The sequence below is a fragment of the Alligator mississippiensis genome, chromosome 3 (genome assembly GCF_030867095.1).
Source record: "Alligator mississippiensis isolate rAllMis1 chromosome 3, rAllMis1, whole genome shotgun sequence".
Classification (NCBI taxonomy): domain Eukaryota; kingdom Metazoa; phylum Chordata; order Crocodylia; family Alligatoridae; genus Alligator; species Alligator mississippiensis.
The window spans coordinates 253,792,669-253,816,969 of NC_081826.1; the positions used below are offsets into that span (position 1 = coordinate 253,792,669).

Consider the following 24,301-nt stretch of genomic DNA (forward strand, 5'->3'; position numbering starts at 1 on the left):
AGTGTCCAGCCTTTCAAGGTGATCCTTTACTAGATCAACACCAGTGCTGGGTATAAATACACCCTCACCCTGGCCGTCCCGCATCTTGCTAGGCAGGGCGGTCCCGTCGGACTGATAGAAGACAGATGCAAAGTACCCATTAAGGAGATTTGGCCTTTTCCTGGGTGTCGGTTATCAGATATCCCGTTTGGTTCAGCAGGGATCCAACGTTACCCTTGCTTCTTTTCTGACTTCCTACATATCTGAAAAAGGACTTTGTTATCCTTAATATGTGAAGCCAGATGGAGCTCAGTTGCAGCCTTGGCTTTCCTGATCCGCTCCCTGCAGGTATGGGCCAGTGCTGAGTACTCTTTGGTGGTACTTCCATCCTTTGTAAGTCTCTTTTGAGGCGTAGGAGGTCCTCAAGTTCCCTGCTGAGCCAAGGGGGTTGCTGCACCCTTTTGCTACCCTTTCTCTGAGATGGGATGGCCATCCCTTGTGCTGTCAGGATCGCTTCCATGAGGAGCAACCACTCCTCTTGGGCTCATCTTCCTGTCCAGTCATGGTCCCTTAGGGCCTCAACGAGGCTCCTGAGCCTTGTCAAAGTCAGCTTTCCTGAAGTCGAGGACTTCTGTATTGCTGACCGACTTGCCAGCTTAATGATGAATGGTAAAGGTGATCAACTCGTGGTTGCTATCACCCAGCTTCCCATCAATTCTTAGGTCACTGACTAGGTCATCCCGTTTGGCCAGTACCAGGTCCAGCAACACTTTACCTCTCATCAGCTCATAAACTTCTTGGGTCAAGTAGAGCTCATCCACACACATGAGGAAGGTTTATGACCAATCGGATTTGGCTGAGTGCTCTTCCCATGAGATGTCTGGGTAGTTAAAGTCTCCCATGACAACCAGACAAGGTTCCTTGGGTGAATTTGATCTCTTTTATTAGACCAACCCAAATGGTTGGAGAATAGTTATTAAGCAAGCTTTCGGGTTCAAAAACCCTTTGTCAGGCCCATGACAGCCATGCACCTAGTGTGCAGCCTCAGATACTTAAGGCTGTTTCTGGGTGCAGTGGGTTTGGCCTATAGAAGCTATGGATATGTCCTGAGTTTTAAAACCTATCTTGCTAACTGCAGTTGCATCTTTAGAAAGGATTTATTGTTCTAATTGTTAAACCAAAAACTACTCTGCAAGTACTGTATTTACTCAAATCTAAGATGACCTGAATTTAAGACATCTCCCCCTATAATTGCATTCTATATATGGAAAAAATTCCAGGTTTTTACAATTTATTTTCCATGTATAGAATCTAATTTAATTCATTCTTCCCACCATTGCACAGAAGCAGGCACTGGTGGGTGGGGGAGGTTGGTCAAACAGTTTACTCCCTGCTTGTGCCTGCCCTTCTGCCACTTATGCCCCCTACCTGTCATCTCCCAGTCCCTCTCCATCAGACTCTGCTCTGTGCCAACAGGCTCCATCCCTGTTCTAGAATGGGGCACTAAACATGGTCCTGTCCCAGCCCTGTAGCAGCTATGTAGGCTGCTTGCTGCTACTACAAGGCCAGACTGGGGTTGTGCTCAGTGCCCCAGGCTGCAGCATGGATGGAGCCAGGGTAAGGGAAGAAGGAAGAGAGGCAGGCAGGGGAGCAGAGGCTGCGTGGTGGGGAGGGATGGGGAAATCGCAGCATGCAGAGGCAGTCAGGGAGGGGGAGCAGTAGCAGCTGTGGCCTCAGGTAGAGGCTGGAGCCCAAGCCACAGCAGCTCCCTGTTGTGTCTTCCCTCCCTCCCCCCATATTTTAAGACAAGGGGCTTTTCCTCCCATGTTAAATGGGGAAGAGCATCATCTTTAAATAGAGAAAATACAGTATTTATCTCCACATTCACACTTGCAGAACCTGGTGGTATTTCAGCAGCTATCAAGAACAGTCATACCTACTGAATTCTGCACATTCCTTTATGTTGTCAAACACTCAGCCAAGGTCATGCACACTGAGGAAGTCAAGTTATCCTGATAAGAGGGTTCTTCCTTAGAGCAGATGTCTACTTTTCTTCTTGAAAAAATACTCTCTCTTAAGAGGCCAACAGAGTCCTGCTCAAAGAGCATAAGGGCAGGCTTTGTAGCCACAAATCTACGAATAGCTATATCGCATATCCTTTTCAGGGATACTGAAGTTGATTCAGTCTTATATTTATCAAGCAGACAAGATAAAGTTGCTACATTCACACTTGCAGCTGTGTGGAAGTGTGAATCAAATTAATTCACACTTAGTAACAAGGGTAACAAGGAACAATGGCCATTAATTTGACTGAGAGTAGATTCAGGCTAGATACCAGGAGGCACTACTTCACAGTCAGGGCAGCTAGGAGCTGGAACCAACTTCCAAGGGAAGTGGTGCTTGCCCCTACCCTGGGGGTCTTCAAAAGGAAGCTAGACAGCCATTTGACCCCAGCATCCTTTCCTGCCCATGGCAGGGGGTCGGACTAGATGATCTGCTTAGGTCCCTTCTGACCCTACCAACTATGAATTCTGTATGCAGACGAAACCATAAGCCTTTCCTTGAGTATTTCTATGCCACTTGCCTCCTGTCTGTTTTTAAAGAAGGCTTTGTAAGTATTGCTGGAAGAGGGATGAGGAGGAACTTAATTTTATACTGGAACTATATTATTTTCAGTGGTCTGTCAATTCCACGTAATAAGGGCATGAATAAACCATCCAGGGGAAAGTGGCAACTGCAGATTAAAAAATTATCACATCTGTTGCATCTAGTCCTCAGCCAGGAACTGCCTTTAAATTATCTGAAGAACTTATCATAGATGACAACACCGGTGCTGAAGAACAAAGATACTTAAGTTTTCTAGGCTCTGACAATATAGCCTGGATGTAGCTCTCATGTTCTCTGGACTTCGGAGACCCTAAATCCTCCTGTAGGCCACACTAATGCTGGTGGAGAATTATATGCATCCCTGTAGTCTCTGGCTTGATCCCTGCATTCCTTCTCATACCAAGAACCAAAGTCTACTTCCTTAAAGCAGCATGTTAATCAAAACCAAACACCAATGAAGCCTTCTCTGCAAGAACTACTTTCTCTTCTTCAGGATTTCTTAAAATGTCTAACAGACTCCAGAGAAACTAGTTTCTCTCCTTCAAAAGGCAAACACTTGAGCATTTACATTGCATTAAGTATATACTACACGAACCTTTGTCAGGGTAAAACCTTTAAGAGCCTTGCAGAGCTGTGGCAGGTGGTCGTTGGGTATTAACTATCCCCTTCCTTCTACTGTATCTCTGAAACTTAGTTCAAATGCCAACATTGGCCATTGTTGTAATGCAGTGATGCTCAACCTTTGGCCCCAGAGGGTGGAAGAAAGGTGCAGGGCGACTCCTCAGGCCAAATCCGGCCCACCACCCTGGCCTTGCATACATTGGCTCAGACCCTGCTGCCTCAACTCCAGTCCCCTGTGCTCTGGTGGGATCTTGTGCACAGGACCATGTCAACTGGCTTACAGGACTTGGAAATTTGGTGACAAGGGAACAATGGCAGCATTAATTGCCACTACTCCCCCCAACCCTGCCAAATTTCTGCACCCTTGGAGAGCCCCACAGGCTGGATCACACAGATCCACAGACTGAGGTTTGAACCACCTGGTGCAGTGGTTATCTTACTAGAATATCTAGCTCTAGGGATTGCAGGCAATTAAGAATACTACTGCCCATCTTTCAAACTATCTTCAGTCCATACTGTAGTTTCTTATTTCTATGTGACAGACTAGAACAGAGGCTGAAAATGCAGACTTATTTGGAAGCTCAGGATCCACTGTGATACCAAATCTAACTTAAAAAACCCAACAAGAACTGCCTCCTGTCCCCCAAAGTAGTATTAAGAGACAACATGATCCCAAGGGATGGAGTGACTGCTACATTAATGATGGACTTGAACAGTCACCAGACTAATATTCTCTAAATGTTTGGCCAAAAAAGTGGGGGTGCCAGTTTGAAACTGGTCTCAAGTTTGCCCTGAAGCCAGTTTCTCAATCATGCTGAGGGAGAGGGGACAGCCTCTCTCTCAAGAACCCAGCCTTTCCATTCCTAACTGTCCCCGTCTTCCTCACCCTCTCTTCTAATTTATCTCCTATGGGGAACTTCTCTTCAAAGGGGAAGCACCTAAGACAGTTATTAGAACAAAGGCCACCCAACAAGAAAACCCTACTCTCTCCAAAGGGTTAAGCAGTCTTTCAGCCTGCACAGACCCCAGCACCCCAAGTTGTCCTCTCCTGACCCTGTACAGTCCTAAAAAGGTTGGAATTATTGATTAGACAATACCCTGTTGCATATCTAACAGTATAAATTACGAATGCCCACCCTCAAAATGTGGCCATCTTTTCATTCCCTAAATAGGACCCCACATTATTTCACTTCTTGGATGGACAAACAGGATAAAATTCTGCTCTAATCAACTCTATAAACAATGTGACAGTGTCTTAGTTTCTTTAGTAGTTTATTAAACATATGGTATAATCAGACTAATTTTATTTTAACAGTCGTGGAATAGCAGCTGAACCAGTGTATGCTGGATACTGTCCTCATGAAGCTAGAGGCCCATAACTGCCACATGAAGAATCTGCCAAATTACCTAAAGTGCCTCCAAAGGAGATGAATCTGCATATTCAGGATGAGATTTGCACTGACAGTTTTGAATGTTTGATGTTAATTTTACACTTATAGAATAAAAATTATGTGAATTTGATACAAGCCTTAGGTGGAATAAAAACCATATTTAAAAACCCAATAGGAGTGAAGAGATTAACCAATGAACCAAAACTTCCTCAGTCAAACTCTAAATGACAGGTTTTTTCCATACCTAAAAAAACCTATAATTTCAACAGGCACCCGTACCATTACTTGACCTAGATGTAAATGCATCTTTAACTTGCAACTGATGTAGGGATTCTTTACAGTAGCATCCTGCAACATGACTACTGCAACCAGATCAATCCGGTATTAGTAGATGACAAAAGGACACAAATCCTTTTGGCTCATAGCTTTGTGTAAAGTAGAACTTATTGCCAATAGTTCTCCATTACCTGGCAAATGCTGTTATAATACACACACACACACACACACACATTAAATACTCTTGTCAAATATATATGCTTACAAGTTTGGGGTAAGTGTAGAAGGTAAGTTTTATCTCAATTTACGTCTAATCAATCCTTAAATTTACTTTGTAACTCTTGCAAGGGAAAAATGAAACTAGGTAGGTCTCTTCTGTGCTTCTTTCTCTGGTAACTTTCAACAAATACTGTAAATCTACAACAGTGAATTACTGACAGGCTAACCCCCACATCATTCGTTGCTCAAGGGTTGATTCATACCTCAAGCTAGACTTTGAGCTTGTATAACAGTGCTAAGAATTCAATTTTAAATGAGTCAATTAATATTAGGCACAATCACTTTTACAAAAAAAAATTCTATACTTCTCTTAAACAGCATTTTCCCCTGTCTTTCAAAGGATTTTTTTTTGCCCTATCCATCTTGCCATAAAGTACATAGTCTGTTTACTCTCTCTTTTATGCTGCTTTAGCAGTTAAGTTCAGGATGCCCTGGATCAAAGAGTTTATACTTATGTCCTCACAGCTTCACACACCAGAAATAATAATTATGATCACCTGGGGCATCTTTACACTTTATGTGGATACTTGGTGGGGGGCACTTTAATTAGAGCAGCTCTGAGAGCCGCTCAAATTAGCGACCCCAGCATCTCATATATCAGCATCTCCACACTTCAAAATGGCAGCAGGGGCACTTAAATTAAAGCTCATTGAATGATTAATGACAGCGTGTCAGAGCAGCATCCTCACATGTGTACAGGCCTCCTGAAGATCAAACCAAGAAAGAGTGAAGCGTGACAGTTTCCATTAGTTAAGTTTATTTTTGTAGATGAAACATTTCTTGTAGGGGCTTGGGATGTTGTCTTCAAGACTGCAGCTCTTCTTAAATGGCTTTTGGGGAAGAATTTTATTTAAATTATATCATCTAAACTATGAAGCTGTTCCAGCATTCCACAGCAGGCTTATCTTTTCCCCTTACACCTTCCACTGGATAGTTTGGAATACTAAAGCAGCTAACATCACGTACTCTTTGCCATAGCCACTTGGCAGCAAGGAGGCTTGTCAAACGTGTCCCCAAGTAACATTTTAGTGAAAATAAAGTAACTCTTTGTTCTTCTGCTGATCACACGAGCCCTCTCTTCTGAAGCAATGCATTTTGCTCTTGCATGTTCATAGCTTGGTAATTGGCCAGTTCCAAAGTAAAAGTTGCAGAGCCTGATGTTAAAGAGCGCAGAGCTGTGGAGTAGCCCTAGACAAACACAAAATATGTTTAAAATGTTACTCTGCCAGTCAGTCCAGAGTACAGTGAAGGTAATCACTGATTTATTAGCCTAATTTAGTTGGTGAAGAAACTGCTGCAACCACTAAGTACGAGTACATTAACTATTTTAACATGGTATCTGAAATTAAGCTATCCTATTTCCAACAGTAGTTTAGCCAAAAAAAAAAGTGTTTGGTACACAATTCATGTAAAACAATAATACATTATTCTCCTGTCACAGCTGTAAGAAACACTTTCAGACATGTAGCCTCCAGAACTCTTGCTTAAGAGCTTTCATCCATTAGAAATACCAGTTCCTGATTTACTCTTATGAAAACCAAATCAAACAAGGGCACTTTTTTTTAATGAAATTGTTCTCACAATTAATCTGACCACATACCATTATTTCTGCTAATGGAACAACTGCAACCACAACCTTGTTATCTTGGCGAGTGTGGATTTCTTGTATGTTGCCTCTCCTCTGTGCAAGGTCAGCAAGTACTGTGCTGAGATGATCTTCACTAGTTGTAATTTCCAAGCTCATCAAGGGCTCCAGCATTTGTTTACTAGCTTTCTTCAGAGCCTGAAGTGGAAAAGAAATAAGTTACCTTATTCCTTTATAAAAACAAATTATTCCATATAACAGGCAATATTGTAAAATGTCTAGGTTATAACACCTACTTTTGTCTCATGCTCCCTACTTCAGGGTGCGTTTCCCTATGAAGTGTATTAAATGAGAAGAAAAGGAAACATGCCATAATAATGAGTATAACCAGGGAAAACCAGAAGTAATGGCCATGAACTGGAAGACTGTTTCAGGCTTAACACTAGAAAAAACTTTCACACTTAGGTTGTCCAGACTGTGGAATAAACTCCCTCCAAAGGTGGTACAATCACCTATCCTGGAAATCTTCAAGAGGTGACTGGACAGTTACTTCGCTGGGGTCACCTGACCCCAACTGTCTTTTCTGCTTAGTACAGGGGGGCTGGACCTGATGATCTTGCGAGGTCCCTTCCAGCGCCTAACAATCTATGAATTTATCATACACATTCATATTCACCTTACACAATCAGTTATTGTCATCTCTGATGTACTAAGCAGGTGTTTTCAACCTTTTTTTAACAAGTGTACCACTTCTGGCTCAGTTTCAGCTCATGTACCCCTTTATATTAAAATTATATGGAGGGGCTGCCGCTGCTGCACATAGCATCGCACTGCTCCTGGGGCAGTTACAGCAAGGCACAAAGCCCAGTGCACAGCAGCAGCCGCCTCTGCCCTGCACATAGATCGGGGGGGGGGGGGGGGGGGGGGGGGGGGGAAACGTGCCCTCCAGGCCTCCCTGGGGGTGCACACAGCAGCAGGAGCCCCTCCCCCCCATACCTCCTACAACATTTTTAAGTATCCCTAGGGGTACACGTACCCCCCCCCCCCCCCCCCCACCCGGGTTGACAACCACTGTACTAAAAGGTAATGTTCTGGAGCAGCAGAGTCTAGCAAGCTGTCTCTTGGGGGGAAGGGGACGTTCTAATCTGAGAGACGCCATGGCATTACAGACATCTGCTGCCCCAGGAGAAACTTGAAGGAGTTATTTAACTCAGGCTGTTCCCAAATAATTTCTCTCATAGTGGCCATTTTTACTCTTGGAGAGCAGTGACTCTCCCAGGAGAAAATGTCTGTATAAGGCCCCAAAGACCGTCATAACATAGTGATATGGAACTGGCTACTGCAGGTCAGTGTATTAGAAGAAAGGCTATAGGGGAAGAAAAGCCAAAAGGGGAAGCATTACAAAGCTGGAATAAGCCAGGTGTGACAAGTTACAGGTCTAGACTACCATTTTGGAAGATTAGGATTATCACTAAAGGATTTAACAGTTTATGCCAGGGAAGAATTGTGAAAAGCAGCTCAATTATAAAATCAAAATGTGTCTGACTTAACTGCGTGCAGGAAGCCATATACTACTTAGTCAACCTAGAGTGACACACAAGCAAAATAATAATAGGAAAAATAAACCACAAACAAAATAGTAAGAATCAGGGGGCAAAAAAAGAAGAGAAAGCCTTTGTGTAATTCCCACAGTGCAATCAAACAATATTTTAGAGCAGTGGTCACCAACTGGTTTATCATGAAACCTCTGATAGTCAATCTCAGTCTGTCAGAGGCTCCACAATTGGGAGCAGCAGGACATGTGGCTGGGATGAGCCATGCCCCCTGCCACCTGGGCTGGGCTGGGTGAGTGGGGTCAGACTCTGTGCAGCTTGCCAGGAGGGGGGTGGGCAGGGGCAGTAGATCCTGGGGTGCCCTTTACTTGCAAAAAGTGATTTTCCCCATAAAAAGGTTGGAAACCACTGTTTTAGAGGTTTCTAAATGGATTTTTCAAGACTTTACTCAATTCTATGGATTCAAACAGTTGATTTTATTCCACGTCTTCATGCCTTAGATACCAAACACTGGTGACTTTCACTGAGAATACACCAGAAAGCTTATAACAAAGGATTCCACTTTTTGGCTGATATTAACTACGATATACGACTGCTGAAAAGTAGAAAGCGTCACTAAGAGAACAAATACTTACAAAAATTAGAATTGTAACAAGAAAGATTGCATGTACTGTTATAATCTTACAAAATAAAAGTTAACGAGAAAGAAGAGTCAGAAAAGACTCAAAAACATATGATATGGAAGATGCATATAATAGTATATTTCCACATCATATATGGAGTGACATTACATAAGAATGGAGTGTACATTTTAAATCTGTACAAAAAAAATCTTTTAAGATCACAAAATATGCAAACCAATAAAATCCAGATACTCCTGAGGCAAAGAGCATTTTCCAGGTATAAAGATAATTATACCACTATCAAAGGCTTTCTTAGTTAGAGACCAAGGATGCTTTGCTAAGTTAAAGTATTTTGCTGAAAACTACCTTGCTAGAGATGATGTTCATGAAAATCCTGCAGAGTAACAAGGGTAAAAATGGAAGATTCTAGACATCCCTCATGTTTTGAGTATTCCATAACATGGAACAAAGAAACAAGTAATAACCTACATGTCAACTTCAGAAAGGCTGTATTTTCATCATTTACCAACTACTGGTTTTTTTTAACTAATACAATGCAGCATAACTATTTTACGTTAGTTCTTTTAGTTCTGTTGTACCTTTTGCATGCAACGAGAAACACAAGCAGACACTATTGGCAGAGAAGTATCAGGGTGCAAAGTCACTGAATACACAGTCACTGCTACATCTTGAATTGGGAATCCTAGCAGTGGTCCTAAGAAAAAACAAGTCATTAGCATTCAATGCTGTTTTTCATATTAACCAGGGGAAATGTTTTTGCATTTATTTGAAGACTGACAGTCCTCCTCCCTCTGAGGAATATAGCTACTTTTCTCATTCCTTCTCTTAATGTTAGTTTTATCACTGCCACCATCACCTTTCCTGAATCCTTTTGAGAAAGGGTATTTGGACACAAGCCAGTCACAGTTGAGGGCTTTAAACAAAACACACACAAAAAAAGTGCCAAGAGGCCTGGCCTGGCAGAGGATGGGGCCGGACAGGGCAGCCATGGGGGCTTCTCCCACAACTCCTCCAGCGGCAGCTGGGCTTATGTCCTGCTGCCACTTGTCCCCTTCCTTCTGGAGCAAGCTGCGCCCACATTCCACCCTGGCTAGCAAGTGGCAGCATGGCACAGCCCCTGCTCCCAGCACTGCTGCACTCACATCCCACGCCACCGCCCCCTTCCCCCCCCCCCAGCTGGGCAGCTCATCTCAGCCCCAATTCCTCCCACCCTCACGCCTCTTCCCTCTCCCAACCCCAACAGATTTACCAGCTGGAGGCAGCTGTCAGCTGCCTGTTTAGTCTATGGCCGAATCTCCGAAATCACCCAAACCTTTTCCAAATCGATTTGGATGCTTCAAATCAATTCAGAGCTTTTACTTGGTCTCCTGATTCCATTTGGATTTGGAGATTTGGTCCCTGAATTGGGCTGAATCTCCTCCAAAATGAACTGGCTATGAAAGCTTCGCATAGCCCTAGTTCCCAGCTTTTTAGTTAGTTACTAACGTGGGGGAGGAAGGAATTTGAATTGTTACAGCATGTCCCATCCCATCTCACCAAGTCTTCTCCAAATTTCTACTCTCCTCTATTGGATTATTGACTGCTGCATTGCTATTTTCCCTTGTTCTTGTACTTCTTGAGTTCTCCCATATTGATAGTATGTTAGGACACAAGGGAGAGACTAGGACCCCTAGCTTTGATACATGGGCTCATGAAATTTCAGAGGTTTGGCTTTTAACTAGCATTGTTAACTACCTTCACAATGCTGCCAGAAGAACTGGTGAAAAGTACCACAAGTATAACATGAAAGACAATACAGTGCTTTGGAGCCCACAATGTATAATATGGCAAAGTACTTTATTTTATACTTTGAGGTTTGCAAATATTTTATCCTGGACAGAAGAATCAGAAAACACAAACATGTATTTACATGACTCCCTCTTCTTTTCTCACCCTATGGGTCAGTTCCCCTACAACATGGTTTATGATGTCATAAGAAAATGCAGCCTGGGGCATCACATTGGATAAAGAATCAGTTCAAAGGGGGGCTCCATACTGAGAGACCTGAAATAAGGAAAGGTTAGCACAAACAGAACAGCCCCTCAACGTGGGAAAGGCACCCTTCAGCACGACTGCTCAAGCTGAAGAAATTTTGAAAGCTTCCTTTTAGACCTTGAATTAACAGGTGGCTCCTCCTCCCATGAGACAAGTCTGTCCAAACAGAAGTCCTTTTTGCTAGAAGCCCATTTATACTTTTTAATAAAACCTGGACACAACACGCACACAAAAATACTCTTGTAACAGCTCTATTACCTTGAAGAGACGTACTGCTAATTCCATTTTCTATAGCTTCCTGAAGCTCTGGATGAAGTGGCTCAGTGAAATTTTCAGCATACTGAATGACTGGTAGTATTGTTCTCTCCCCTGTCCAGGGACTCACTCCTAGCTGAACGGTCACCAAGTGCCGCTTACCTCCTATTGTTCTGTCCAGTGTATCTGTGGATAAAATACAGTGAACATTTTAGCACGTGGTTTTAGCTCAATGCTATCTAAAAGTTTAAGGTAAATGAATAACATCAGAAAACCACTTCAGTAAATGACTAAAGTAAATACATCAAAAGGATAGAGCACTAATACTCTGTGCACTTGTTCACTTTACCTGTAGCTTGAACTGAGTTTAGGATGGTTTCTCTGTATGCTACCTGAAGAGGTCCCAGATAGGTCTCAATTCCATATTCACGTTTGATCCGGTCATGAACAATTTCAATGTGAAGTTCTCCCATGCCACAAAGGATATTCTGGTTAAAAGCACAAACTAAAGTGAGAAAAGGTAATATGTATTTAAAACCTATGCTTGTAGGCAGAAACACCTAGTTGGTTTTCAATACACCTGCTTTTACATACTGTGCTGTTTAAATGCTTTTACTTTTTTTTTTTTAAGATCCTATAAGAAACGCAGATATTACAAGTGGAAATAAGGAGGCTTTATGACTTACTTTGGGTCTCACACTTAAATGAAGATGGCTACTACAGCTCTGCTATTACTACAAAAAATGACCATTCTTCCCATATTAGTTTTTCAGTTTAGAAAGTCTGAACTTATTTTTAGAATTCATATAAAAACAAAATATGTGCTATTTAGATAGCACAAAGATAATCTTGCAATCTCAATCTCTCTTCACAAAGAAGGGTTTTATTTCAGTCTGATGATCTGACACAGTAATTCTATTTATAATGTGAGCATTTACATAGCACTTCTGACCCCAAATTGTGAAAATATTTAAGTGAACTAAACTGGGGAGAGGGCTTGACCCTTCTGCCAGTAAAATATATTGTGGTAATACTAAGTTTTATATGTTTATATTAAAAAGAAATACCGCTAAAAAAAAATCCTCAAAATCTGTGGCTCAAATGAATAATATATTAACATTCTTACTTGGCCAGTATCAGGATCTATCTTCACTTTTAAGCTTGGATCCTCCCGCTGAAGGCACGTCAAGGCATTATCCAAGTCTGTATAAAAATATAAAATATTGTTATGTATGAAAAATGCTACTAACTAGTGACTAGCCCAGAACAGTAATGAGTTCACCCACGGGTCAGGTTCTGCTCTCAACAGGAATCAGTGAGACTACATATATAGCCATAAAAACACAAGTTTTGGCCCTATAATTCAGACACTAAATCATTTCCAGTTACAGACTTTTCTCAACTCAGATTATGTGAACCCAAAGTGTTGTGGTAAAAAAAAAAAAGCACTCTTTCTTTACTCACGTGAGTTTATTACATCATACAAAAATAAAAGAATGTCAAGGCAATTTTTATCTTGAATAAAAGTGGCTTTTAAAAAAAGACAAAATAAGTTTTTTCTCATTCAAAAATAATGGGTTACTGAGCAAGACAACCCATACTAAATCTACTGATATGGAAGAAACAGGTTAGTAACCTCAAAACATCATTTAAATGGGAATGAGGGGGAAGTAAAAAAAATGCCACCTCTTCTACAATAAAGAACCAATAATCTAATCTTTAGTTTCCAGCCAAAAACATCATGCAAAGGTCATGCACCATATTAGCAAAGCCATACCACATTAACAAAATACATACAAATCATAAAACACAGCATTTGTGCAAAGTCTCGAGGTCTTACTGTATCACTGATGCCCACCATATTTGTGTGTGCGCATTAAGGGTACAGTATGGCTCTAAAATTGTTCAAGTAGCTGTGGTGTACCTGACTGCTTGGTCAGTGAAGGTGGCTCTATTGTACAAAAGAAGACTGGCTCTGGAATCTCCACACCAGCCAACAGAAGGCTTGCTACTTCACTGTTATGACTCTGCTTTCTCCCAACATTTCTTCCAGCCTGACGGGCAGCAGCCACAGCGGAGGACTTGGATGAAACGATGGTGTCTCCAGTGGCACTCTACAGCATGCCAAACAAAGACACTGTATTGTTTGCAAATACTAGTTTTCATCACAAAAGACTTTTACAAACAAGCAGTTATTATGGGTTCTCTTGATTAAAGGAAAAAGCCAGGAGAGCAGAAACACTAATTATGTAACTTTGCTCACCAGCAGACCAGCTATTATAATACTTTCTTTGCCATATTGCTTTTAAACACAGTGTAAGCATTTGCAAAGCCAAACTGTATATAAATTCCTCCATGTACAAGATGGAATCCTTTTTAGAAAAGGTAGTACGACTGAGCTGTGCTACATAAACACCAGGATAAAAAGGACTTCTTAACTGAACTAACAAAGAACCTAAACAATGAAACTGGCAAGTAGCTCGTAAGTTAGCTTGGTGCTGCAGTGACTGTCTGGACAAAATAGTCAGCAACATAGTTCTTATTTCACATTTATTGATTTAAACCCTGTCTCTGACATCACATTTGATGGTATATGAGAAAAGCAAACTTTTCACTTACAAGACCAGCTTCAGTCTATTCCCCAACTAAGCTGGCATTTCTTCAGATCACTTTCTGAAGTTGGTATGCTGTCAATTTTCATTTTAAAAGGAAAAAAATATAGCTAGCTATTTAGAGATGTTAATATTGAGAAAACTCAAATATTTTATGCCAAAGGCAAAAAGTTTTAAACTAAGAGAGTGTGACAAAGTTTTTCACATGTATGAGGTAAATGCGCCTTTTCAAAGTAAGCTGCCCATAAAACAATCAAACATTTTTCCTTTACCTGTTTTAGCCCAACTGTAATGGCAATATTGCCAGCTGTCAGTGAAGGTATTTCAACTTGCTGGTCAGCAAATGGCAGGATAAGGCGACTCATTCTCTCCCTACAAGTTAAATTTTCACATTATTTGCTACTCAATAGTGCCAAAGCTACAACCAGTGGCACAACTCACTCTTACTCACGTGCAGTTTTTGTTAATGTTGTATACAACTGATTGAGGTTTCACAGAGCCCGAGTAAATGCGAATGAAAACTAGAGGCCCACGCTGTTTATCATGAAGAACTTTAAATGCCAGGGCACACAAGTCATCTTTGTACCATTGCCTGAAAAATAAAGGTAACAAATTAGGACAAGCTTCATGATTTTACTGGTTTAAAAAGAAAAAGGCACCCCAGCATTTAATTACATTTCCACTCATTTAAACTAAGCTTCTGTAGTGACAACCGTTAGCTCTCATTAACACCACATTAAATGTATACCCCAAAGTAAATGTATACAATTGGTATCAATCCATGTAGTTCCAATGGCAACAAAATCAGGTACATGCTGAAATGAGATATAATCAATGCAGTGTAAAAAAAAGCCCCCCCATTTTAGATAGCACTGGCTGTGTACTTATAAACTATATTTTCAATGAAAGCACATTTTGAGCTGTGAACAAACATAACATTTAAAATGCTTCAAATGCCTTTGCATTTGAAAAAAGCATACCGTCTGAAGTATTATAAAAGTAGTCAAAGCACTCCAAAATAGTACATCTTGAAATGAGATGCTATTTAGAAACACTTCACTTCAAGTTATGTTTGCATAGAGACAGGGGACCCAAAGACCCTCCAGAAACCCACAATGCTCCATTCTCTGCCACTCCATCTAAGGAGTAATGGAGAAAAGGGTAGACAGCATGACAAACTGATAGATACAAACCAGATGCAGTGTCCCTGTATTCCAAAATGAATAAGAAACAAGTCAAAACCTTTAAAAATAGTCTCCTTATTTTGGAAATAAAATAGGTTTAATTTTAACTTTAGCATTTTCCCAGATAATTTTCCTGTTCCTTTACCTTCTCAATGCACTTACAAGAAGTCATAGGAACATTCATCAGGTGCAGGCAAGTACATAACAACAGCATCCAGTAACGGCTGTACGCCTTTATTCTTCAATGCACTTCCACATAGCACAGGCACTGCTTTCTGAGCCAGCGTCACTCTTCGTATTGCAGATTGTAACTGCAGAAGAGAAGAAATGGGAATATTTTCAATTCTGGTATTTATACATATGTATGATTTCACCTTGATTTCTGCTCAGTTTCAATACATGAAAACATAAGTAGGGAAGAAGCAAGAAAAACCATGGCACAATTCCAGAAAGCCAAACAGAGACCCTTCCACTGATCTGATGCAAATTGTACTCAGATGGTGTGCAGAAATTTGTGGAAATCTCCCAAATAAGACAAAAACCACAATATAAAAGAAAACCAATATGTTAACCAATTTAAGATTTAAAAAGTTATTAATTTATGATCTTCACAACTACTACAATTTTCCAAATCAGGTACAATTAGAGCAAGTTCTTACATTGCTATAACTATCATAAACAATAATCCACATGCAAGTCAGTCACTACTTTCTATGCCGGCTTCAATTCCCCTCATCAAAAATAACCATTTTTTCTTCTCTAAACTACAAAATAAAATCTAGCCACTATTTACTACATCTATAAAGGCAGATCAGTTTATGTTTTTCACCTTCGTAAACAAAAGTTAGACAGGACTCGTGCACAGAAAATTAACCCATGACAACTAATATTTCAATGTGTACAGAAAACTAGAAGTACTGAAGTTACATACTGAACTATTTCAAGGCAAATGCAATTTATTCACTTGTCATTTGGGAAATTATTTGAACAAATGTCTGAAGATGAATGTAAAAGCCAACTAGTAACTAGAGATTACAGATCAAATCATTTCACAACAGATAAAAAAAAAACAGATTTTACATATAAATTTATTTTTATTTTCTTCCCATTATATTATTGTTAAGTGGTTATTTTCTACTTGTTGCCTTAGTTTCATAGAAGTTAAGAGATGCTCTGAAGTTTTATACTTGAAAATGCTAGTGGTACACTGAAAAGACAAGTCACAGCCTCATCAGTAACCTTCTTGTTATACTGTATTTTCTCATATACCAGTCTCTAAATACAACACACACCTTCTTTTGGGAAAGCAGAATGAAGAAAGAACATTTTTTCTAACTGTGGCTAAAGGCTGACTGCAGCAGCTGTGGCTCTCAGAGTTAACACTAGCGCTAACCCTGAGGGGTAAACTCTCCCCCTTTTCCTCTCCCTACTTCCTGATGCTGGCAAAGGTAGAACCATGGCAGCCATCTTGCAGCAGTGTTTCTTTCCATGCTTCTATTCCAGTGAAGCATCTTCCCTGGTTAAGGCACACACCCCAATTTTGGATGGCTATTTTCTGGGGAAAGGGTGGATGAGTTATGCAAGTAAATATGGTAATATTATGAATTCAAACATTAAATTGATAGTCAAATAGCACAGGATTGTATTTGCAAACAAAATTAACTTGATATGCTGACTCATAAAAATCAAGAAAAATTAAAAGACCTTCAACCAAGCTATAACATCAGGGAGTAAACAATACTTGTGGAACTAAATCCCATCGGTGTTGTTCCAAAATTATGCTTTTCAGGTCTTAGATCCAAACTCTGGCATATAGATTTAGGCTCAAGTATTTTACAATGTTGGTGCATGCACACAGAAAAAATAACTTATCATGTACTGAAGTTTAAACAACTTTTCAGAGTTCACACCACAGCATTTTTTTCCAAGTGACAACAATTTTCTACCACTAGAGGAAATTTTTAATAAAAATACAATTTTATTCCTCGAGGCTGCCAATGCGCTTAACTCCAAACCTATGGGTAAGGACCTACTGAATTCGTGGTGGAAGCAGAATGCGCGGCAGCTCCTTTAATCTTGCATGTCTCCACCCCACGTGCTCCCCCTCCCCCCATCCCTGCTGCTCAGTGGAGGACCCCACTGCTCCCTCCTGATCAGCAGGGAAGCTAAAACCACTGTTTTAAACATGGTGCTATTTTTGCCTCCCAGCTAGTCAGCAGCAAACAGTAGGGCTGTACGGGGCTCAGTCAATCAGTGGTGAGAGGCAAAAACAATGCCTTATTTAAAACCAGTTTTCACCTCCCCACTGATCAGGAGCGAGCAAATTAAAGGAACCACAGTGCACCCCACTTTCACCTTGAATTTGGTAGGTCACTACCCACGGGAAATCCTATTAAAGCCGATCTGGATCTTTCCACAGACTTTCTGGATCAAGCCAAAAAACTGCACATGTAGATGCAACACAAGGAACTGCTGTTACAATGCTATCCTAGACCTCAGATTCTAACCCAAACCAGTTAACGCAGGCTGACCCTGTTCTGGTCCCTCCTGTGAAGAAAGGAGCATCATTTTTGTCAGATACCAATCCTGAAACATGTAAGAAATTCATCAACTCACTTCACACCAGATTTTGCTGTTACACTTATGTAAATCCAGAACAGCACAGAGCAAAAGCTGGTGCATTACATACTGATGATCTAATTGTCCCTTCCCTTATTTTCCACTCCAGTAGCTACTTGCCTATCCATAGAAATTTTATTATGAACATTTTTATTTAAAGTGCCCAACATGTTTGATAATCACATATATTTGCAATATCAAATGAACCTTGATATGTAGCTGAACGTACTTCTTGGTAAATTCACAAGACTTTCATCACCAAGTTGGTTTATATTTTAATACTGAAAGAAACTACCAGGAGAGCAAATCTTATGAAGCTCATTTTTCGCATAATCTACAACCGATTTTAGCAACCTGCTTCTGCAATTTAAAAGTGCTTTCTTTTTTTAGCATTCAAATCACACATTTGCTGAGTCACATTCCACCTGTGCAATATTAAAATAAATAAAAGCCACTCAGCATGAGGGCTGACAGAAATGCAATCTTAGTAAAGAACAGTAAAAATGTACCTTATCAGCTGGTAACAAGTCAAAATTTTCACTAAACTCTCCTAACACCAGCTCAGCAAATTCATCATCGAGATCTGCGACCTGCAAGAGAACACTTTCGCATTATATGCAACATTATTTCAAAAGTAATCCGGCAATGCTTGTTATCTGGACCTGATAATTACATGGGATAGAAACAAAGCCTCTGTGGACATTAGAGTTTAGAGAATTCGTCACATTTTGAATCCCCTTGAATAATATATTTATCATTTACACAATAACATTCACAAATTTAACAAGATTAATGCACATATCACAACTGTTAACTACTGAAAAAAATAACTTAAATAATGGTGATCATTAAACATTTTAAAATGAATGTTTCCTTCTTGTATTACAAAACCTAGTAGTTTATAAATGAATAAATATTTCAGCATTCTCTAAAGCAAAAACCAAAGCAATTTGCTTTCCTTGGGGGAAAAAGCCTCTGAACTGAAAAACAAAAGAAATGCACTGAATCCAAAAATGCTCAGGTGGCCCATTAGGTACATTCTACCCAGCAACACATTAAGTAGAACAAGATTTTCAATTCCTCTTCAATTCTTGAGCACAGCTACCTAGGTTCTTGGTACACTGCTTGGAGAGGAAATCCTCAACACTGCTGTAAAACAGGGGTTCTCAGCTGGGATGTTGAGGCAGCAGCCAGATAAAACTGCCCCTTGTGCAGGACTGAGGTGCACATGCACTCCTGCTAAATTAGGGCTCTCTAATAACCCTAAAGCAAGATGGGTATAGTCCATCCCAGTCCACCTCTCCACACCAATTCCTCCTGGAAACAGAAACATGCAGGACAGTTCCACCCACAAGGCTCTAGTTCTGGAAGAAGTGTAAGGCCGGTGGGGACGCGAATGCGAGGAGGAAGGCATGCACATGCCATAGCCCTTTCCCAGTTGACTGTGCAGCAAGTATGAGAGGCAGTTTTACCTGAAGGCAGCACCAATCTGGTCAGAAACAACTGAGGTAAACTGAGGCAGCACCAACAGAGGTGCTGAAGGTACTGCTACATTGAAAAAAAAAAAATTGTGGAAAGATGTCATGTCTTTGAAAAAATTGAGAAACACTGCTGTAAAGCACTATGCTATTATACTGTTCCCTCTCTCTAGCGGCTATAAAAGCACCTGGTCAGCTAAACCAAGTATTATATATTTGGAAAAAGAAATCTAATTGACTACATATTAAGAACAATGCATTTATTTCTTTTAATTAAACGAAAGGGAAAACATTACATTTTATAAGATATGTTGTCCATTTAATAAATGTTAGAGCAGTGCTGACTGATCGCTTTGACTCAAAGAAAGCACTAGAGGACTGAAAGTAATAAAATATACAGCACTTCATGAAGAGAACTTTGTTTTCCCAAACAATCAAGTCCTATTCAGCTGCTAGGAAGGATGATTAAATAAAATTACATGCTCTACATTTATACAATGCTTTTATCTGACAAGATCAAAATGACTCACACAAAGATCCCACCATGTGTTGCCTTCTGCTAGAAGTGAACTTGAGTTATGCATTATAATTCCCCATCCTGCAGGCAAGCAAATCTCAGGAACGAAGAGATTCTATTATTTTCCCATGCAATTTTAGGAGAAATATGGAATTGCTCTCCCAGTTCTCTGTGACACCATAACCATGACAGTCTTCCATTGTCTCCCATATCTGACATCTTAGAGCAGTGGTTCTCAACCTTTTTAGTCTCAAGACTCTGCCCCACAAGTTTTCAAAATTTAGCAGCACCATATTTTAAAAACAAATATATGTATATTAGAAACTCTATGTTATTAATGAATGTGTTTTTAATTGTATCACTATATTAGACTATAATATAAAATGTAATACAATACGTCACCCCTTCAGGTGCTCTGTCTCTGCCTGGCCCCGTGCACATTTGCTCCCAGAGTGTCATGGTGGCTTAAGCCCCTGGTGGTTGTGCGGGGGCTGCTGGGGGGCGGGGGGCAACAGAACACCAGGCTGTAGCCCCTCTCCCCACTCCTAGTCTGTATCTCAGGGGGCAAGCACAATCCCTGACACTGCAGCTGCTCCTCTAGGGACTCAAATGCCAGGGCTCAGAATTACCTGCCTCTACAGCCCCATCACTGGCCCTCGGAAGATGAGAAGACCAGGGGGATAAGTCAGGCTGAAAAACATGGCTCTCCATCCACCTGTCCATGGCACAGCGCTACCAGTCAGAGTGGCCAGCACAAGGGCTGTTCAAGGATGGAATCCACAGGTGCCTTTGTCCATGGGACTGAGGCAGGCAGGGGGAAGCACCTACTTGTGCAGGGGCCAGGTGCTGTGGCACTCCTGAGGAGGGATCTCATGGCACCCCATCTGAGAATCACTGGTTTAGAGAAAGCTGGAAGTCCTCTTTAATCCACCCAACCAGCTGTGACATTCTACTCATGGCTGGGTGGAAGAATCTCCCTTGATAAACCCAGTAGGGCAACTTATACCCAAAACAGTCAACCACCATAATTTTAACCTGAATAACATATACTGGAAGTTACAAAATTATACAGCCATGCTCACTTTCTCTATTCAGTACTTGTTACGACTATTCTTACAAATAACTGAATGTAAACAAAAAATAAATTATTGTTTTTTGAGAGAACAAATCTCACTAAAATGCAGTAAAACCCTACAGGGAAAGCTAATCCCCACATTACAATTTATGCAAGCTATCCCGGAGTGTTCAACATTATAATGTGAATTCAGAACAGCCCTTTTAAAAAGCCCACTCAAAAATACTCTGTCCTTTTTACATGTAACACTGTTTAGTATTTCAGTCCTCTAAACCAAACCAATTATAGTAAATCTACTTTTAAGCCATCATGCAGAAATCAATCAATATGTTTATAACTGCAAAAACACCTCCTCAAAAGTTGTAATCTGAGCAAGAGAAACATACACTTGCACCTAAAATAAAGAACCATGGGTTAAGAGAGCAGAACCTGTATTTTCATGTCTGCTATGAACTTTCTGTATTCATCTGGCTAAAATACTTAATCACTCTGTGCTTTGTCTCAAGTGCAGTGAGACTAATAAGTCCAATTCTGCTTACAATTAAGCAAGTTTTCCTTAATTTACTAAATGCCTCTACAAATGCCTCAACATCCCGCGATGGAAAGAAAACAGTATAAAAGTGAAGAATGTTAAAATATTTACATTACATATTTACTTTAAAACTTTACTTGTTCTATTAAGGCATTTCTTGCATCTTTTGCTTCCTTTAAAAGTACAGGATCATCAGTTTCTGTCAGAGGTTTTTGTTCAAAAACTTTTCCATCATCAGAACTAGAAGTGGGTTTCCAAATAATTTGTTCCTTGGTCACTAGATCAATCAATCCCTTGAAAGTTTTGGCTTCTCCAATTGGCAACTGTGGATAAAACAATGTTGCTCCATTAGGAAATGCAAGTATGAAGATAAAACCCACCTCCCACATTAAGGTATCAAACATGTTTCAGATTTGGTCATCACAAAATAATTATTTTACCTGCAAAAGCAGAGGTTTTGTCTTCAATTTTTGTTTGATGCTCTCTATAGCATAGGCAAAACTATATTAAAACAACAGAAGTTGAAAAAGTTATACAATTGTAATGGTATATAACAAATGAGTCTGCCATTTACTTGCTGCAAAACTACTCTCACAGTTGCAAGAAAATGCATTTTGGGCATGCACGCAAAAGGTGGATGCACATCTAGTACTAGATATTTTACTACCTAACCACAAGTTTGGTATTTTTAGCTCTAATTAGGAAATGTGCAGCTTCAATTATAAATTAGAGTGATTCTTTCACAGCCTCCCGCACAACATGCTTTTAGTCGCTTCTAAAAATAGAAATGATTGTCCACATACTCTGCTTCATTTTTGTCCATCTTGTTTAAAAAACAAATCCGTGGTATACAGTGCTTGTCTGCTTGTCTCCACACAGTCAAAGTCTGTGCCTAAAAGCAAAGAAGTGTATCAACACACTTGTCTAGACATCTGAAAGATAGCATACGCCAATGTAGGAGATCAAACGCCTTACTTTTTCTAATACTCTCTATCCTTGCAGCAAGCAAGCAAGAGTACAACAAGCAAAGGAAGGGACAGCTATATCCTCTTGATCTATTAAAGGAAGCAAAAATGGACTCCCAAAGGAGCTTTGTCCCAACCAGTCTCTTAACTGCTTCATCCTCTAATCCTCAACCTAGGAAAGAGTTAAAGTAAGTGGAAAAATGGAGGAAATTTAGGACCTTGTTGCACATTAATTTTAGGCAGGTCTTGATGCCCTTAACCTCTGGACTGTCCACATATTAACACCTGAAACTAGTTTTAAGCATACCTTAGGTGGCTTAAAGTTATGCCACTCCAGAACAGGTTTATCTCTGATGTGTGTTATGCAGCTCACATTCCATTAATGTGTGGCCACTCCCCAAGGATGAACCATTCAAGTTGCAGCCCTCTAGCATCTCAGGATGCAGCATATCCTTCCCCACCCTCCTATTCTGTGGACAAACTTTCTAACCCCTGAGCTCTACTGCCCAGGGGGCAGTTCCAGCCCCAAGCCAACTCCCCTTCCCACCCCCAGGGGTGCAACCCTGTGCAAACAGGCTGCAGAGCACATGCCAGCTAGCCAGGTTGCAGGGCATGGATGGGTCCGGGAGCGGGGGGGTGCAAGATAGGGGGCCAGATCAGATCCCCATGAGCTGGGGCTTCCTTCCCACTGCATGGGTAGTAATTCCTGCAAAACCACCTTCACTCACTACTCTCACCCCCCAGTCATCCCAGGAAGCAAGAACAGCAATCCTCATACCTAAATCCCTATTTATTAAAACATGAGACCTCCTTTAATTTACTTCCTCTATTTCTTTTTAATTTTTTCTTACCTTTTTATTTTATCTTTCAGTGGCTGGCGGACTACATTTCACCACCCTTTTCCTACTCCCATTTCCTTTCTACCTCCTATTTTATTATTCATCCCCATTCCATTAACTTTGTCTGCCAGCTTCATGTGCCCTCCCAACTCAGCTCTCACTTAACCCCAACTGGAGCAGGTATAGAAGCCTGTCCTGGCTCACCAGCCCAGTAGTGGTAACTCAGAGCAGCAGCTCCTAGTCAGACCCCTGCTCACCAGACCTCTAATGGCAAGACACAGCTGTACAGGTAGGGGCGAGTCAGAGAAGATTTTTAGCCTCAAGGTGTGATTGCTCCAAACTCGAGATAACACTAACACCAATCAACGTTTGAGCAGCTCAGTGTGCAATGTGTAACAAGGCCCTAAACAACATGGGCTCCAAAAGGAATAAAAGTGTCTGTGTGCTCATGCAGACACACAGTACGCAGACTTCTGATAGTACTTCAAAGAGCACAAAAAAGTAAGCATTATGATGACTATACATAGCCAAGAGATATTTACTGTAACTGGACTGACATAACAGTAGCATTAAGTACATCTATATAAAATATATAAAATACCATCTCTTACCAAAGTGTGGCAGAAGAGGAATCGTGTATGTAAAAATAGATGAAGTTTTTTTTAACCCCTAGAGGTTTTCCTTTTCATAGTAAGTAGATTTTTAATACCATGCTTATGATCATGACATCTTACTCCTTTCCAATAACACATTAAGGATTGTGACTAAAATCTTTCAGGAGTTGTTTGTTCTCTCATTCTCTCCCAGGGATAGAACCATGTATCGCAGAGCATCCTGTTTTACAGTATCTTTTCTGCACTGTGGTTACACAATGCCTAAGCACCACCTCAAGACAAAAATCAAATTCAGGCCCATCCCCATGTTTTCTGCAGCCAGCACAATCCAGCAAGGAAAACAACACTGAGTATCACAGTAATTCTCTACAATAAAATTAGATAAAATGAGAAATTAACAGTTACTTATCACTTCCCACAGGTGGAGCTAGCCAGAAAGTCTTTCAATCTCTATTTGTTATAGAACACCAATGGGAACACCACTTATTTTTGCCTCTATCATCAAGGCCAAGAAAACTCTCATTACCAAAGAAAACAAAACAATTTCTAAATGAAATCAGATGTTGAAATTAAACTTATATTTCCCTGAAACCAACAATGTCAAGTTATCATGTGGAGTAAAGTTGTCACTGAAAGTCAGTC

General features: G+C 40.6%; 2 protein-coding genes across 5 annotated transcripts in view; one reads left to right on the plus strand and one right to left on the minus strand.

Moving 5' to 3' along the window:
• HEXB (hexosaminidase subunit beta) overlaps positions 1-4,770 on the plus strand; it is a 29,537-nt gene extending 24,767 nt beyond the window's left edge. The window contains exon 14 of the mRNA XM_059725097.1: positions 4,523-4,770. Within this exon, the coding sequence (XP_059581080.1) occupies positions 4,523-4,586 (64 nt within the window). The 3' untranslated portion in view covers positions 4,587-4,770. The remainder of the gene's footprint in view (positions 1-4,522) is intronic.
• A 1,123-nt stretch (positions 4,771-5,893) lies between these two features.
• The window catches only part of GFM2 (GTP dependent ribosome recycling factor mitochondrial 2), a 28,143-nt gene continuing 9,735 nt past the window's right edge, over positions 5,894-24,301 (minus strand). For 3 of the 4 annotated variants that reach the window (XM_006275340.4, XM_059725096.1, XM_014594580.3), the window contains exons 8-21: positions 22,045-22,133; positions 21,682-21,742; positions 21,379-21,564; positions 18,149-18,229; positions 15,183-15,331; positions 14,288-14,428; positions 14,109-14,208; positions 13,149-13,338; positions 12,351-12,427; positions 11,574-11,712; positions 11,228-11,410; positions 9,514-9,629; positions 6,754-6,936; positions 5,894-6,341 (exon numbers count right to left, since the gene is read on the minus strand). In XM_006275340.4, the coding sequence (XP_006275402.1) occupies positions 6,216-6,341; positions 6,754-6,936; positions 9,514-9,629; positions 11,228-11,410; positions 11,574-11,712; positions 12,351-12,427; positions 13,149-13,338; positions 14,109-14,208; positions 14,288-14,428; positions 15,183-15,331; positions 18,149-18,229; positions 21,379-21,564; positions 21,682-21,742; positions 22,045-22,133 (1,821 nt within the window). In that variant the 3' untranslated portion in view covers positions 5,894-6,215. Of the gene's footprint in view, positions 6,342-6,753; positions 6,937-9,513; positions 9,630-11,227; positions 11,411-11,573; positions 11,730-12,350; positions 12,428-13,148; positions 13,339-14,108; positions 14,209-14,287; positions 14,429-15,182; positions 15,332-18,148; positions 18,230-21,378; positions 21,565-21,681; positions 21,743-22,044; positions 22,134-24,301 lie in introns of those variants that run through there. The other variant, XM_014594589.3, reaches the window with a different exon arrangement.